The sequence below is a fragment of the Zophobas morio genome, unplaced genomic scaffold (assembly GCF_036711695.1).
Source record: "Zophobas morio isolate AGI-343-1 ecotype UQ-CSIRO unplaced genomic scaffold, CSIRO_AGI_Zmor_V1 ptg000579l, whole genome shotgun sequence".
Lineage (NCBI taxonomy): Eukaryota > Metazoa > Arthropoda > Insecta > Coleoptera > Tenebrionidae > Zophobas > Zophobas morio.
The window spans coordinates 1,127-15,797 of NW_026972682.1; the positions used below are offsets into that span (position 1 = coordinate 1,127).

Here is a 14,671-nt window from a genome sequence, read left to right on the forward strand (position 1 = left end):
TAAAAATATTTTATTGATAAGGAGTCGTGTCTCAATAATTTTACCTTCAGAGGTTGACTAAAAAACCATGGAAGTGTGTTTGTAATGATATATTTTGCAAATCATTCCAGTCCTCAAAACTCCTACTATAGCCCTCATGACTCCTACTACCACAGCCAACCCTAACCCTAGGGAGACCTGAAAAGCCCTTGTTATTTATATATTTTATATGTTATGGAAGGTCAAGCTGCACAATAAATTAGAATCAGGCATTAGCAGCCGCTTTTCTTTTAAAAATGGGTTAAAAGGACCAAAAATCGGGTACTTGCACCACTACCATCTCTTCGTGAAAAAAAATATAGTGGGCGAGTGATGGAGACTAAGTTACGCTTCTCCTTGCTACCTGGAAAGCGCCAGCTGCTTACTTAACTGCCAAATAATGCCATCGTCGGCGAGTTATCTCTTCCCGATGTCTACAAACCCCTTAAGATCGTTAATGTTGGCGAGCTTCAAGCGTTTGTAGAAGCGCAACCCTAACGAAAAGCGCTTGGCCCCGAGGGCATCACTGGTGAGATGCTGAAGAAATGCAGTAAGCAGTGTATATTATATGCACTTCCTAGTGAAAATACAATGGTCCTTGCCGTCTTCCCGATTTGATGGGAGGCCGGCGACTATTGTGATGCTGTTAAAGACACTTAAAGACAATTAAATCGGATTCAACACCTAGCAAAACCGACCCATCAGCTTCCTGTCAGCTGTCGGCAAAGTGGGTTACTATGCCGTCTTAAAGAGGTCATTGACGCTCGGGACGCCTTGCCGGAGTTTTAGTTTGGATTTTGACCAGAGCATTCTAGGACTCAGCATCTCCTCCGCTAAAACGAATGGAGCACACTATTAAGTTCAAGAAGCATCAGGTGCTGTCTACCTTGACTTTGAAAAGGCATTTAATCAGGTATGGCATGAAGGCTCGTTGCACAAACTGCGCTCATTATCGGTTCCTCATGGCCTTTACAACGTGCTGAAGTTGTATCCAAATGGTCGCGCCTTCAGCATGCCCGTGAGAGATAAACAAGGATCGCTGAGGTCTCTGACAGCTGCCACACATGAATCGCTCTTTACGCAAATGATACAACCGCTTACTCATCGCCGAAGTCTCCCGCTTTGCTATGCATGCATCTACAGCGCTAACTTGACGCCCTTGCCGACTGGTGCCTTAATTGGAAAGTTTCTATAAATGCGATGAAGAGCATAACGCTTTTAATTAGAAAGAAAGCGCCTCTCTGTTGACGCCCTTAACCTTTTAACGTGAAGATTCCGTGGTGTTCTCGAGCAAAATACTTGGGAGTCATCAACGACAACAAACTTTCCTAGCAGTCGCACGTGGACTATCTAGTGGCGAAGGTCAAGACAGCAACTAAGACACCTTTTACTATGCAATCAGGGCAAGCTTTCTACGCGAAAATAAACGGCAATTGTATACGTCTTACAATCCGTCAATAACGACATACGCGTCTGCTGCTTGGACCTACGACTCCATTGCAATAGCTTCTGCACTTCAAATGCACAGAAAAAATTGCTACGCGTTTTGATAAAGCGCTGTTGTTTGTCCGTTAGAAGCTTTTCACCGGGCCTTCCCCTTTAGACGTCGTCACGCCAGTACCTTCCACGACAGGCTAGCCAGGCACACTAACTGCCAGCTAATGAGCGAACTTATTTACGAACCATGGGAAGGGACACGTTTTCTGGCCGCCCTCGTTAGGCTTGTAAGCGGTAGTTCTTTTTTTGTTTGTTAATGTCAAGAAATAATAACATCTTATCGCTAAAAAGCTATTTTGTGATATGTCTGCAATCACTCCTGATTGAGAGTTCCATTATTCGAAGTATTTTGACTCGATCGACCACCAGGAATATCAATAAATAAACAAATTTTTAAATGATCTTCGATCTAAATGCTCAACTTAAGTGTCTTCAACATTTTCTGCCGAACTACTGTATTTTATCATAAACAACGTCAGTTATGAAGCAAAATTGAGAATTTTTGGTAGAAAAGGCTTATTTATAAAAATTAAAAATTAGTTGATATGCGTTCAAAGAGTGGGAAGTACATCACTACTGTATATAGTTTTTAATTATTGTCAGTTTATTAGTCGCTGAAAAAAGTGGTTATGCGTTTCCTAGAAAGCTAATAAGCTTGCTAACTCTTTGAGAGCTGTTATAGAAATTGTCTAAAATGTTTAAAGATCTACTAATGAATTTAAAATCAAAAAAAAAAACTATTGAACTGTCGTTAGATTTTATATGCTTAGGCCTAACTTAAATTATATAGGTATACTTAGATTGCATCAAAAGTTGCAAAGTCAAGTAGTAACGACTCTTGAAATGCAACCCTAAGTGCTGTACCTCTCAGTGCAATTCGGAGCACTCAAGAATATGCTTACCTCTTTTATTATGGAAAAAAAAAATTAACTCTGTTAGTAAATTATCAAAAAAGTTAAAGGATAGCAACTTAATAAAGAGAGATGGTAGGAAAGAGGTCTTTTACTCCTTTTAGGTTACTGGTTACCATGTTTACTACTTGTCGCCTAGGTTCAATTTGTAAGAGTAGGTCTATGGAAATTGGCCCTAAACGGCAGGCTCGTTCTCTGAAAAAATCTCGGGTACGTTTGAGTACCATGTTCTAACGGATTAGGCAGCAACCCACAAAACATGAAAAAGCGGTAAATTAAGTTAACAGTGAACGTAAAACAAATCTATTTTAAGACCCAAAGTTTTGCCCGTTAAAGGGTTAATTATTGGCGAGCGTTATCCCTTGGAGTTTCGTAACAACTTAAAGGCCAAAAATTTAGCTTGCGTTATTATCCCTTTAACTTAAAATTGGCAGCCACTTTTAGGCTTGGAAAATGATACCACTAATTAACTATAACCTAATCAAAAAAAACAAAAAACACAATCTTTACTATTTGGTAGAGGACCCGAAAATTGTCAATTATCCTTTTACAGAAGAAGCAGTTTGTTTATCCACCTGATAGTGGAGTACTCCGTAATATAAGTGATTTTCTCTGAAATAAACGAAAAGATACTAAAAAAATAATAATTACCAAAGAGACATTTTGTTTCATAGCAAGGAGAATTAAAAGTTAGGGGAGGGAGAAGGGCATGTGGTAGTTACCTATTACAGAGCTTAACAATCTATTAAAAGTGCACACAGCGGTGTTATATTTCTAAAACATTGAGTTTCTAAAATAATGTTATTGCACTTTGAAAAGTTTGCTTTATAATTTCGAGTCCCCCCATCCCAACTATTTTACTAACGTTTTGTTGTGCGATTCGACTATAAAGCCCAAGTTATAATAATTTCCTGCCCAACCGTAAACTGTACTATGTAACCTTATTAAGGCATCAATAAAAGAATACCTTATAATCCTGACTTATAACGTATTTTTAAGTATAAAGTTTCACAATCTCATACACCCTCACGTCGTTTTTAGACAAGCAACACATTAAAATTAGAGTCTTTAGTACTTTATCATTTTGAAGCCAATCCTTTAAAAAAGTTACTTAGGATTAAACGCTAGTACGCTTCGGAGATGGGGTTTGCTAATTGGCCTTTTTCAATAGCGTTGAAACGAGACTTTGCAGACTTTACGCCATCGACCTCAGCTCCCTGGAGGCAGATCATCGAAGTAAACTGGAAAAAACCGACTTAAAGCAAATGAGGTACGTCAGTGCTTTTTGCAGAAATGCGAAGAAGGTTGTTCATAAACTCCTCCACTAAACGAGAGCTTTTCTCGTCTAACACCGCTTCTTTCGCTAGATCCTCCACAAACTTGTAACTGGTAAGTAAATAAGAGCCTCTCAGACCATCTTAAGCGAGTCATCCACATACACCAAGGAAGCGTCCTGCGGGATCAACCGCGAAGACATAAACTGAAGGATGCGAAGGAACTTGAGCTCTATATAGACGCGAGCAGCAATAGCCCCGCGTAGGATAAGAAGAGTGCCAAGAAGCGCACCCGACGCGAATGCTCTCTTAATTCCTAGCTCGTGAATTTTAAGCAAACGCCTCCTGAACGTCTCCTCGTACGTATCGACCCCAAATGACCGCACAAACATCAACCCTTATAGTCAATACGAACACAGAAGCTACACAACCAGCCACTGAACGCACCCGTTTCTTTGACCTCCTCAAACTCGTGAGCGTCGCCGCTTTCCAGGTAGCCCTCAAACAGCTTTGCAAGGTAAAAGTAGTGAAGAGCAAGCTGGAGAGGTGAGTCGAAGAGAACGGCGTACGGTGCAGAGATTCTCGACGATGAGGTGGGCTAGCACGTCGGGAGGTGCATGCATGCGGATCATCTTCATGAAGTGGCGCACGACTTTTCCGTAGTGCTCATTGGCCAGCAGGTGCAAGTAACCGTGACAGTAGCGGACGTCGACGACGTTCGAAAGGACCAACTTGAAAAATGAGATGAGGCAGGAAGTCCCGATGTAAACGCGCAAATGGGAGTCGTCTGATAAGAGCAGGAAGGTCCAAGTGGCCAATAAGAAGAAGGGGCGCCCGCACTACCCAATTGATAGGGGTCAAATGAGTCCTTATTGGTCAGCGAAAAAAGATTGTCATGTGTCTCTGGCAGCGCTCTGAGCATGTGGTGGGTGACCGGATTGTCGCTTCGCGTATCTGTCGAGAACCACGTGGGCCACCGCAATAAGGGTCACTGAAAGCAGGTCGACCGTCGAGTATGTTGTCGAGCACATTGCAGTACAAGTTCAGTTCCTCGTCGGTGGCCTTCACGGACAACGACTCCAAGCTCGTGAAGGAAAGTTGCTTCGAGCAGAGCACTAATAGATCACTCCATACAAAGAACGCCTGCGGGGGGGAACGCAAGTGAGAAAGGGGCGGAAACATGGGAGAGCGGCAAAAAAAAACTTTAAGCTGTAGAAAAGGAGAGGCAGCCTCGAACAGCTTGACGCAGGCTTTCGAAAGAGCATGTGCCTGAGATTTGCGTGGCCAACAATAAGGCACTAGCAACACACAAGTGCGTACTTTATTGGTTACCGTCTCACTGAGCGGGTTGAGCTGGTCTTCGGTGACGCTAGCGATGTCTATGCGGGTGCAGGCCCATGAGATGCTCAGCAGACTGATGCGCAGGGCATGACCAACCACCTGCACAGAAGGCGCCGGGAAACTAAAAAGAAGCTCCCATGAGGTAGTCTACCTCCTCGTCGAAGCGCGCGGGGCTGCTTAAAATAGAGCTGAGCAAGTGCATCGTGCTGGACTTGGAGGTCACGAGATGACCGATATTGAAGCACATGGCCTTTAACCACATGTTTCGCTATATAATAGAAGGGCGGCAGTATCGTATAGACGCTCCAGACCACTTCGTTGAGCCGCAGCAGCAAGATGGAAAGGTCTTTCTGCAACGCGCCAGTCTTACCAGCAGTTAAAATAGTGAGGTCGTCTATTCAGCAAATGCACGTGACGTCAAAACCTCTTCAGTGCTTCGTGTAAGCTCAGCAGAAAGAGCGGCGAGCCTCACTTCGGTGGTGGTGACTAGGTTGCGAACGTGTGCTTGCACCATGCCGCTCAGCCTCTGCGTGGCAGCGCCAGTTGGGGCTTGAGCCGCCGAGGAGGTAGGCTCGTGCGTCCCAGCGCAGTACAGCAGAGCACTGCATATAACTTTTCAGTATCTTAAGCGAGACACTTTCAGGAAAATAGCAGACCTCAAGCACTTTAGCAGAACCTTGGCCTCAATCAGTTGGTGGCAGACTTTTTCCAAGGCGGCCAATAATTTTTCAAAAGGCTGGAAGGAAAGTAAAAGGGAGAGACGAATTAGATGGCAGCACTAGTTAACGTGGCACCAGAGTTTCATGGGGATGCAGCAGGTCCAGACACTGCACGACATCCGCTAGAACAGCAAAGCTGAAGGTCATTGGGCAACAGCGTTAACCAATAAAAAAGAGCACCGAGCGCAGAGACAGCTGAGGGCACCGTGGAAAACCGGTTTAGCAGGTCGGGCAGCTTCGGAAGAACATGCTCACTACACTTCCGCTTCGCGATGTCAACGGAGGCAGCGTCGGCACGTGGCATCCTGCTGCACCCTTGGCGGATGGCGCATGCCAATATGTGGACGAGGGCGGCCGCCTCAGCATCGTCCAAACCGCCACCGGTATGGAGCAGCTCTGCTAGCAGCCTCCAATCCTGCAAAGCCATATAGCCCTCAAGCGCCCATAGTGAACCAATCATAAGTTGCGGTGGGACCTGGAGCTGCGCTACTTTTCCCCAGAAATTGTGGACCATGTGCTCCGCGGTGCCATTCCCGTAGGCCAGATAAAACCGGACAAGAGCCCGTACATACAGAGTGTCACGAGCTTCTGGTAGAAGCACGTGGTCGTATACCACCACATGGCACACACTCCACATGCGGTTTACCGCTCGTTTCTTCATTGTTGCGGAGGACCGCCGTCTCGATATATTCTGAGCACACAAAGGCGGACAGGGCGCTGTCTGGACTGCACTTCGTTTGCAGAAAACCGGCGTACACGAGATCGAGGTCTTCCTCGCTCAGTGCTTCGTGACTGTAAAGAAAAATAAGGAGAGTTTTCATTCACTCAGCTAGGCGAGAGTGCTCTGCGCACCACCGCAGAGGCTTCAGTATGCTTGCAACTTCCCTGCGCACGTCCGGGGAAACGTCCCGCAGCATCTCAAGCAGCCGTTCCTTATATCTCAGCGTGAAGTTCTTCAATGAGCTGTACAGCTTCGCGTCCTGGTAGACCCTCGCCAACGCTTGGACGGTTCTCCATCGAACACGCGGCTCCTGCAGTAGCGGCGAACTATGGTGGTCTGAGGTGGAGGGGCTAGCCAATGGACTGATACTTTGTCATGGAGGGCCCAACCGTGGTACATAGTGTAGCTGTCGGACAGGAACCGACCGGCCATTTTCCGCTCCCAGACTCCCAGCTCTACAGCACATATCTCTCGTATGTCGGGGCTGCAAAGGAAGCGTTACGGGGGCAAGACGGCGGAAGCAAGGGAACACACCACACGTCTCTAAAGCGATTGGCATAGACTTTCTTGAAGAGATCGTCAACAGTGGTCTCCAGCTAGACAAGCGAAGGCCGTGGATAAGGGAGAGCGCCACGTGAGTAGAGACAGCCTTGCTGGCAGCACCTCAGATAGTTCCTGTGCATGTCTTTTGCTGGTTTTCTGAAGCTGCTGCAATTGCTTAGCGGGACCCCTTTTATCATTATGCTGCCCAAATAAAGAAAAGTCGGCGGCGCACTAGCGACTCTCATTGGTGAAATTAACGCACCGTTTTGATTTGCAAAGCGTTCATGTCAAGTTTTGCGGTGACATCCTCGTGGATCTGCATGGATAACAAAGTTATAGCGGGGAAAGCGGGGTGGTTAGGACGAACAGCTGCCTGCCTGGATAAGCACAGTGAGCAGCTTGCAGGCGAGGAAGACAGCAGTGTGGCGAAATCCTCGTGCAGGCGAGCGGCTCATGGCAGTAACCCTGAAGGATACAGGAAAGGGGGAGGCGTCAATACAGGGTACACGTGCAAGCAACCACGCGCTCACCATCCCACGAGGGCGCACAGGAAGTGGTCGTCAAATAGCAGTTCCTTTGTGTGGGCCTTACAGACGATTTTCCCGAGAAAATCAGAGAGCCTCTCAGAGAAGCGCCTGTAGGGCTTGTCCTCTACCGCGAAACAAGCAGTGAGGCTCGCCTTGATAGGAAAGGCGCTGGAAGGGCACACCTTTCTTGCTGGAGTGGGAGCGCTGGAGAGGGTACGATCCCTCAACGGCGCGATCCTCTATTAAAACTTGGAGCAGATTTGCGAGTACAGTCTTAATCCCAAGAGTCGGGATGTGAGTTAGTGCGAACCATGAATTGCAGAAACGCGAGGACCTGAGCCTCGCTGTCCACAAACCGCTGAAGAGAGATCTGATAGGGACAGCCGCTGGCTTTATATAAATATAAATTTGGGTAAGAAAACAATATGAAATAAAAAATACAAAGAAGAATAAAATGGATTAAGATTCGCATTCCGACCACATCGTGATCCTCGTATCTTTTAGAAAATAGTTAGAAGGCACAAATGACAGTCCGTTAAGAAACGCACTCTTTGAACCAGTCGGAAATTAATTTGGTGTGAGCGGTAGACTTTATAGAAGACTTGGGAGTTCCTTTCTCCGGACTTCCAGATGCGCCGGCTTGAAGGACACAGTTAAAGAGTAAAGTAGACATAGTTTCTGCTCAAAAATTTCAAAAAGACACTTTTTAAAATTAAACAACAGAGCACCTCGATCAGAATCTGTTGCTAGAAAATCAAGAGGAACTGCTTTCAAGTTTTTTAAATGACGACTTGTTTTTTTTTGGGTAGAAGTTGCAGGTTGTGAAGCTTGCTTAGCTCTCTTCGGGATGGGCGAAGCTACCACATTATTTAATATATACAGTTAATTTAAATAAATAAGAAATAAGCTTAAAGTTCTAGACAAGGGGAAAAAAAGTTATAGCTGTGAAAAACCAGCAGCATTTCCTTGTTGGATATTCTTCCTTTTTGGCTGCTGACTAACATGTTTTTTTTCTTGTTCTTCTTTGGATTTGTTAATATTACGAGAAGAACGCCGAACTGTACTTGGAGTTGTCATAAGACTCCTTTGTGGAAAAGTAAACTAAGTGCCAAAACACGAATATACTAGTCGGTTTAGAAGGAGAACTCTCTCCCTGGAAAAAAAGTTAGCATTTATAGCAAAGCTGGTTATATTACGAGCATTTATAGTACAAAATATTGTACAAAGTAAGTAAAACGTACCAATAATAATTTAAAATAGTAGTTACTTAGACAATGAGGTTACAAAGGTACGTTAAAAGAATAACATAAAAGCTTTAAAAAACAGAGAGTAATAACAATAGTAGTTACTTTAACAAAGTGATGGAAGAGGTGATGTACATTAGAACAGCACAAGAACTTAGAATAAGCGGTGAGTAATAACAAGTAATACAGTAGTTACTTCAACAAAGTGGGGAAAAGTTTAAAAAAGAATAACATGAGCTAACGAAAAGCAGTTATTAGCATATAATATAGATTTTAAAATATTAGTTACTTCAGCAAAGTGGTAAAAAAAAAAAGGTGATGTATATTTCTAGAATAGCACAAGAGCTCATGAAAAGCAATTAGCAAGTACGTAATACAAACGTAGGAATGTGTCCTACGTTTTCCTACAGTCTCAAAAGCTTCAATGTTGGGGACGGCTTTCCATTTCAGGAAGTTACGCAAATATTTCTCTGTCAAGGTTTCGTTTTTTTATATAAACATCTTACTCCATATCTTATTTAATAGTAAATAAAGCTGAATTTCACGCATAAAATTCTTAATATATGCTCGAAGTTACAGTGGATGTAATATTAAAATTCTTAGAACACTACTTTTATGGTTGAGTTAAGGCAAACTTAAATTTTTTTTTCATACGATGTCTCGAGAGTACTGCTCAGGTGAAGGTCTATCAAAGTATTCATTATTTTTTCACTCTTTGTGTAAATAATATTGTTAACAAATGGATTATAGTAGTTTCTATTCTATTTCCGCATAACGGTTAGATTCATCTATAGCGCTTAAGATTTCAGCTATTCATAAAGGGCCTAAGGCAGTTAATTATTCTTTAGATCGGGGTACTGAACGGCAAGCCCTCTATAAAAACCCCATTTCCTCTTGACTTTTTCTGTTTGAGGTCTTTTGCAAGTAGTAGGGTTGAGATTTAACGTCTTATTAAACCCTCAGCTGAGACAGAAACCTCAAAAACACGCACAACTCATTTAGTAACTTCTCTTCTATACATTTTCAAAAGCAATATGACTCGCTTGAGTTGTGAATCCAAGCAGCGTAGTAAAGTTTTCTAATCGGTAGCCAACTCCTATAAAGTTATATAGTATCACCGATGGGCTCAAAGCACGATCTTCCGTTTGAAAATAAAATTATGTCTTATTTTTAATATTTTTTGTGAAGCGAGGGGAAGCCTTCCACCGCGTCCTCCAAAGAGCGTTGTTCAATCAATGAGGGAAGTGTAACAAATACACCTATGAATTCACTTAAGTTATTTACCCAATATTTGGGAAGGAACAAACGATTTAAGAAATTAATACCCTACTGTTAAGTTCCGCTCTTCCTTTAGCAGCTTTTTAATATTATATCCACGCCTGTGTAGATTTTTGCCATCAGAGCAGATCATATAAAACGAAAGTGTCAAACATGTCATAATAGCATTTTTTGTTCTTTGGCTTGATTAACAAGCTATAATCTCATATGTAGGTCGTTATTAAATGCTTATTTAACTTGCATCTCGTAGAGTAAATTTTTGTATATTGATAAAAAATTTACTGGCCGATAAAAGAGGTATAAAGTACCCCCTTTTGAAGAAGAATATGGAGTATGACACAGGAAAAATTAACCATTTATATCTATATAACGCACTTGTATTGCAGAGGCGCTCCTTTGCTTCTGTATTTGTTCCAAAGTAACTGGTTTCAAGACCAAATACCGATTCCTTGTACCCTTGCAGCTCTTGCCGCCCGATAAAGTCAGCTTTTGCCAGGGGTTCATCAATCCTCTCAGTGTCTACTCCAAAAAGTTTTTAGCCCGTGATAGTTCAAAGAAGCAAAGTTAACTTTAAGTATCTAATTCGCAAATAGTTTGGGAGAAACTCGCCTTAATACTTAGTTCCTTTTAATAAAAAATACTTTATTGAAAATTCGGCATCATAGGATCCTCCTCTCGCACGTCATGAAACTGAACTAAAAATGCCCCCGTTAACGTGAGCGACCATGGCACCACTGCGACACGCTAACCTGCTAAAAAAAAATATGACTGTTTTACGTAGCTTAGCTACAGAGTATCAAAATTTAAAGTTTAGATCCTATACATTTATTAATTATTTTACGAAGTACAATCCGCGCATGAGCGAGAAAATCTGGAACTTCGTTGATAACCTGCCTTCGAATTTATAAATAGGATGAATAGTTGCAGAGACCCGTCTTTTAGCTTCTTTGAACTTGTTTAATAGTTAGGGTCGTTTATAGTAATAGCATACTTGGTTACAAAGACACCGAAGCAGGTTAAAAGAAAGTTTACTTTAATATTTTACTTAAGTTTCTGAAAATATAAACTATTAACAATACGCCTAGCTAGTATTCTTTTTTAAGCAATGTGTTACTAAAGTAACTGATATTTTGACATTAATTAAATATTTTCTTTAGTAAATTGTTAATCATCTTTACTTGATTGAAAGCTACAGAGATATACGCTAACAACTAATAAATAACTGCCTTAGGAAAGAAGAAACCTTCACTTCGTAAAAGTTAAATAGTTTCTAGTAAGAAATTTTAATAAACTTAGATAGGCAGGTTATTTTATTCTATTAATCTTTAGTGATGGAAAAATATTAATTTTAATTTAGTAAAGAAAGCAAGTACCTTGCACTTTTAAAGCAAAACTTATAATAAATTTTGTTTTTAATGGTTATATATAATGTCATAATTTTATATTTATAAAGTAATAAATAGTAGGATATCATAATTCATAGAAACCTTTTGTAAAAAATTAATCAAAAAAAGTATGAGTGAAATATGTGTCTATAGCCCTAAAGGGTCCGCACCTTGTACCTAATTTGGTAGTCACGAGAACTTTTGTTGTTCCGATGGGTTTATAGCGACCCTCACTCCTAGGAGGAGGGATTTAGGTGTTCTTATATCCATTATAAAAAAGGGCTTAGTTACTTTTGTTCTTAACTATTCTGCTTAACTCTCTGTTGTTTCCTATTTGTTCTAATAGCTTTAATATAAAATTATTGCACTTCATATTAATATATTAGTTTTACTTTGCATTATTATTTTTATCAAGTTTCTGTATTTTTATTACTTTAAATGCTATTAACTTTAAGCCTTTTATCTCCATTGAACGTTATAATTTTTACTTTGTTTATAATATGAAGCATAGTCGTCAATTTTATACTACATAATTATACTTTACTTAAAAGTAGTATAATGGTAAATTAATACTGTAATTCATTATATAGACTAAAATAAATAATAACTACTTTTTTATAAGACATTTAAAAATTATGAAAATAATACCCCAATAAGACCTACAGGATTAAATAACATCAATTCGCAAACTTAAATAAAACTATGTTCATTCCACTAAACCTTTTATTTACCCTAACTCTTATTCAGTGATCATATATATGTTTTTATTGTTTGCTAAGCAAACGGAACAGCTGCAGTTTTCAATGTGACTAACTGTAAGTAAAACAGTTGAAATTAAAATAAAAAAATTTTATTGCTTTACTTAGTAACTGCATTTATGTTCTACGTTTACAATCATGCTGCTAACAGCTATTAAATAACCATCAATATATTTAAATACTAACAGTGTCTTAAAGTACAAGACCTAACTAATCCATATCTGTCGAAAACTTCAAATAGTCTTACAAAATACTATCGTGGACGAAGAGAAAAGGCGATAGAGTAGGGTTGGAGCAAAAAAAAATGATCGTCAAAAATAGTAATAAAAGATTATATTTTTAAACTAGCTTAAAAGTTTTCTGTACAAAATTATTTTATTAAAATTATTTTACGCAATTTAAAAAAGAATTGTTTGACGAGTGAGGGGCTTTCTAATTTAATAACTTTTTAAAGGATGAGGGTTCATCGTTTATCAAATATAATTATATGAAAATTAATTCTTTTAAACAGGAAGCAAAAATAAAATGATTTTTAATGCTAAGTTGCATCGCTTATTTCCTAGAAACGTTATGTTATGAGCTACGCTGTAGATCCTGGAAGGTGTCTAGCCATATCGAAGCACGTGTGGATTTGCATTTTTCTACCGCATGAATGTTAAAGTCTATATTCCTTTGCGCAGAGACCTTGCATTCAGTTATATTCTTAATATGGAAAAGAGGCTCCAGGTCTTTCCTTATAGTCTGTTTCTAGTCTGTTTCCATAGATTCTTCATTATACTTGTAAAAATAATTGAGTACCTTTTCATTCATAGCTATTGATTAAATTTCTTAAGGAAGGAGGAGGATCTGTTTTTAAAAATTTTATTCTTTATCTTAACACTCTTTTTTCTTTTAGTGTTAGTTTCCTCTTTTCACTTCCTCCAATTTTTTAGTTTTATACTTTTCTTTCCTCCACCCTTATTAATCTATTATTTTTTTTAATTTTTTCGTAGTTTTGTGGTTTTTAATTCAGTTTATTAACCATTATATTTAGTATTTATACTTCTGTTATATCGATTCTTGTTTTTTTTTAAACCTTGGCGAAAGAATTTTTTCATTTTTGGCTCTTAACTTTGGTTTTGTCTCACATTTTTATCCAAGTTCTATAGATTATTCTTTTCGTCAAAGTTTTTTTCACAAAAATATATTAATTAAAGTTTGCTTTGCAAGTATAAAGAATCACTGCTACCTTATGTTTTTTTAAAGAAAGGTTTAACTTTGGTGTTAATGAGACCCTATTATCACTGTCTTAGATACCAATTAACATAGAGAGAAAAGCTTTTTTATTTTTTATTTTTTATTTTTCAACTACGAATCCTTTTTAAAACTCGTACAGTTGTATAGGAAAAATTAAATTAATCCGGAAGCCTTTTTATGGTTCCGCACTAATTTGTTGTTTATTTAACTTTGACTATGGTTGAATTCGTTAGCCTTGTGCAATTAACTTTTAATTTTACGACCGTTCCAGAAAAGCTAGAAAGTTTTTGGTTGCTATGAAAGGATCAGAGACTGCATCCGTTTTATTCTCTCAATTCAGCCTCGGATTAAAAGAGGTGGTTTGTAAAAATATTTTGTGGGGAATAAAGGATAGTAGAAAGGATGGTCTAGCGAGGTGTCATGATTAATTTTAAACCTCCCGCGATCTTCAGCTTTTAGCAGTTAACATCGATTCCCAAATTATGGAGAAATTTGTCGAAAGAGAGAGGAATTTCAAAAAGACCAGTTTTCTTATTTGTTCGCGTGTATATTGTCGAAAAACTTCTTTTTAAAGGCTTTCTAGGAGGAAGATTAAGAAAAAGTTTAACAAGGTTTGCGCGTACGGTGCAGCAGAGTTATGAGAAGTTTGCACAAGACATCCTTTTTCGAGATCATACATATCTCTATCTGCTAAACTTATTCTTATTCAAATACTTCCTTGTGTAATGTCTGCGGCGAGACCTTTGGAGCTTCAGGGCCTCTAGTTTTAAAGAATATGGTTAAAAATGTTTTTCTCATTGGGAGTTTACAGCTCCTCATATCTCTGGACAGTGGTCTAAGTTTCGTAAGAAAGAGTAATATTGAAGCTATCTCTTTTGGATAACCCTCTACCCCGTAGTATTATTTTAAGAATAATTCCTGCTGAACTTGTTATTGTCATTACAGCGGTGATGCAATCTAAGGTGGTGAGCATTATGCAATTTCTAGCTCTAAAGTTACAAAACTTAATGGAATTCCGGGAATTCTAGGTTTACCTTGACTGCAATGGTACAATCCAACTATTGATTGGAGACTCGGGCAAGTCTACTATGAAGGTGTTTGGTGTAGAGAATTATACGGACGTGCTTAAGTTGCGGTGTAATGGGCTTAACCTACAATAAGGAAGCATTGCGACATTAAACTGTACTCGGCTTAAATTTCTAATGAGTATGCTTTGAGC

At 39.7% G+C, this 14,671-nt stretch overlaps 1 protein-coding gene across 1 annotated transcript; it reads right to left on the reverse strand.

Annotated features, from left to right (window-relative positions):
- Positions 1–3,479: 3,479 nt before the first annotated feature.
- Positions 3,480–9,123, reverse strand: LOC135121415 (cohesin subunit SA-1-like). The gene is made up of 32 exons (XM_064045734.1): positions 9,085–9,123; positions 8,505–8,635; positions 8,280–8,408; positions 8,100–8,229; positions 7,993–8,048; positions 7,886–7,941; positions 7,734–7,824; positions 7,555–7,675; positions 7,402–7,489; positions 7,287–7,340; positions 7,145–7,225; positions 7,016–7,077; positions 6,851–6,965; positions 6,613–6,791; positions 6,407–6,552; positions 6,236–6,348; positions 5,941–6,175; positions 5,836–5,882; positions 5,698–5,777; positions 5,466–5,643; positions 5,353–5,406; positions 5,193–5,291; positions 5,033–5,140; positions 4,904–4,969; positions 4,708–4,843; positions 4,544–4,654; positions 4,270–4,487; positions 4,148–4,208; positions 3,993–4,097; positions 3,866–3,932; positions 3,701–3,812; positions 3,480–3,643 (listed from the first exon to the last, which is right to left on the reverse strand). The coding sequence occupies exons 2-32, from the start codon at positions 8,626–8,628 to the stop codon at positions 3,551–3,553; spliced, it is 3,315 nt and encodes a 1,104-aa protein (XP_063901804.1). The 5' UTR covers positions 8,629–8,635; positions 9,085–9,123; the 3' UTR covers positions 3,480–3,550.
- Between the last annotated feature and the right edge of the window lie 5,548 nt (positions 9,124–14,671).

What these genes read in the sequence shown, in the direction of transcription:
- LOC135121415 (XM_064045734.1), bottom strand. Translation starts at nt 8,628, where the DNA reads ATGACAACTCCAAGTACAGTTCGGCGTTCTTCTCGTAATATTAACAAA. An exon ending in AATCGCTTTAGAGACGTGTG is followed by an intron (nt 6,966 to 7,015) that starts GTGTGTTCCCTT and finishes CTTCCTTTGCAG; the next exon opens with CCCCGACATACGAGAGATAT. An exon ending in TCGTCGAGAATCTCTGCACC is followed by an intron (nt 4,209 to 4,269) that starts GTACGCCGTTCT and finishes TACCTTGCAAAG; the next exon opens with CTGTTTGAGGGCTACCTGGA.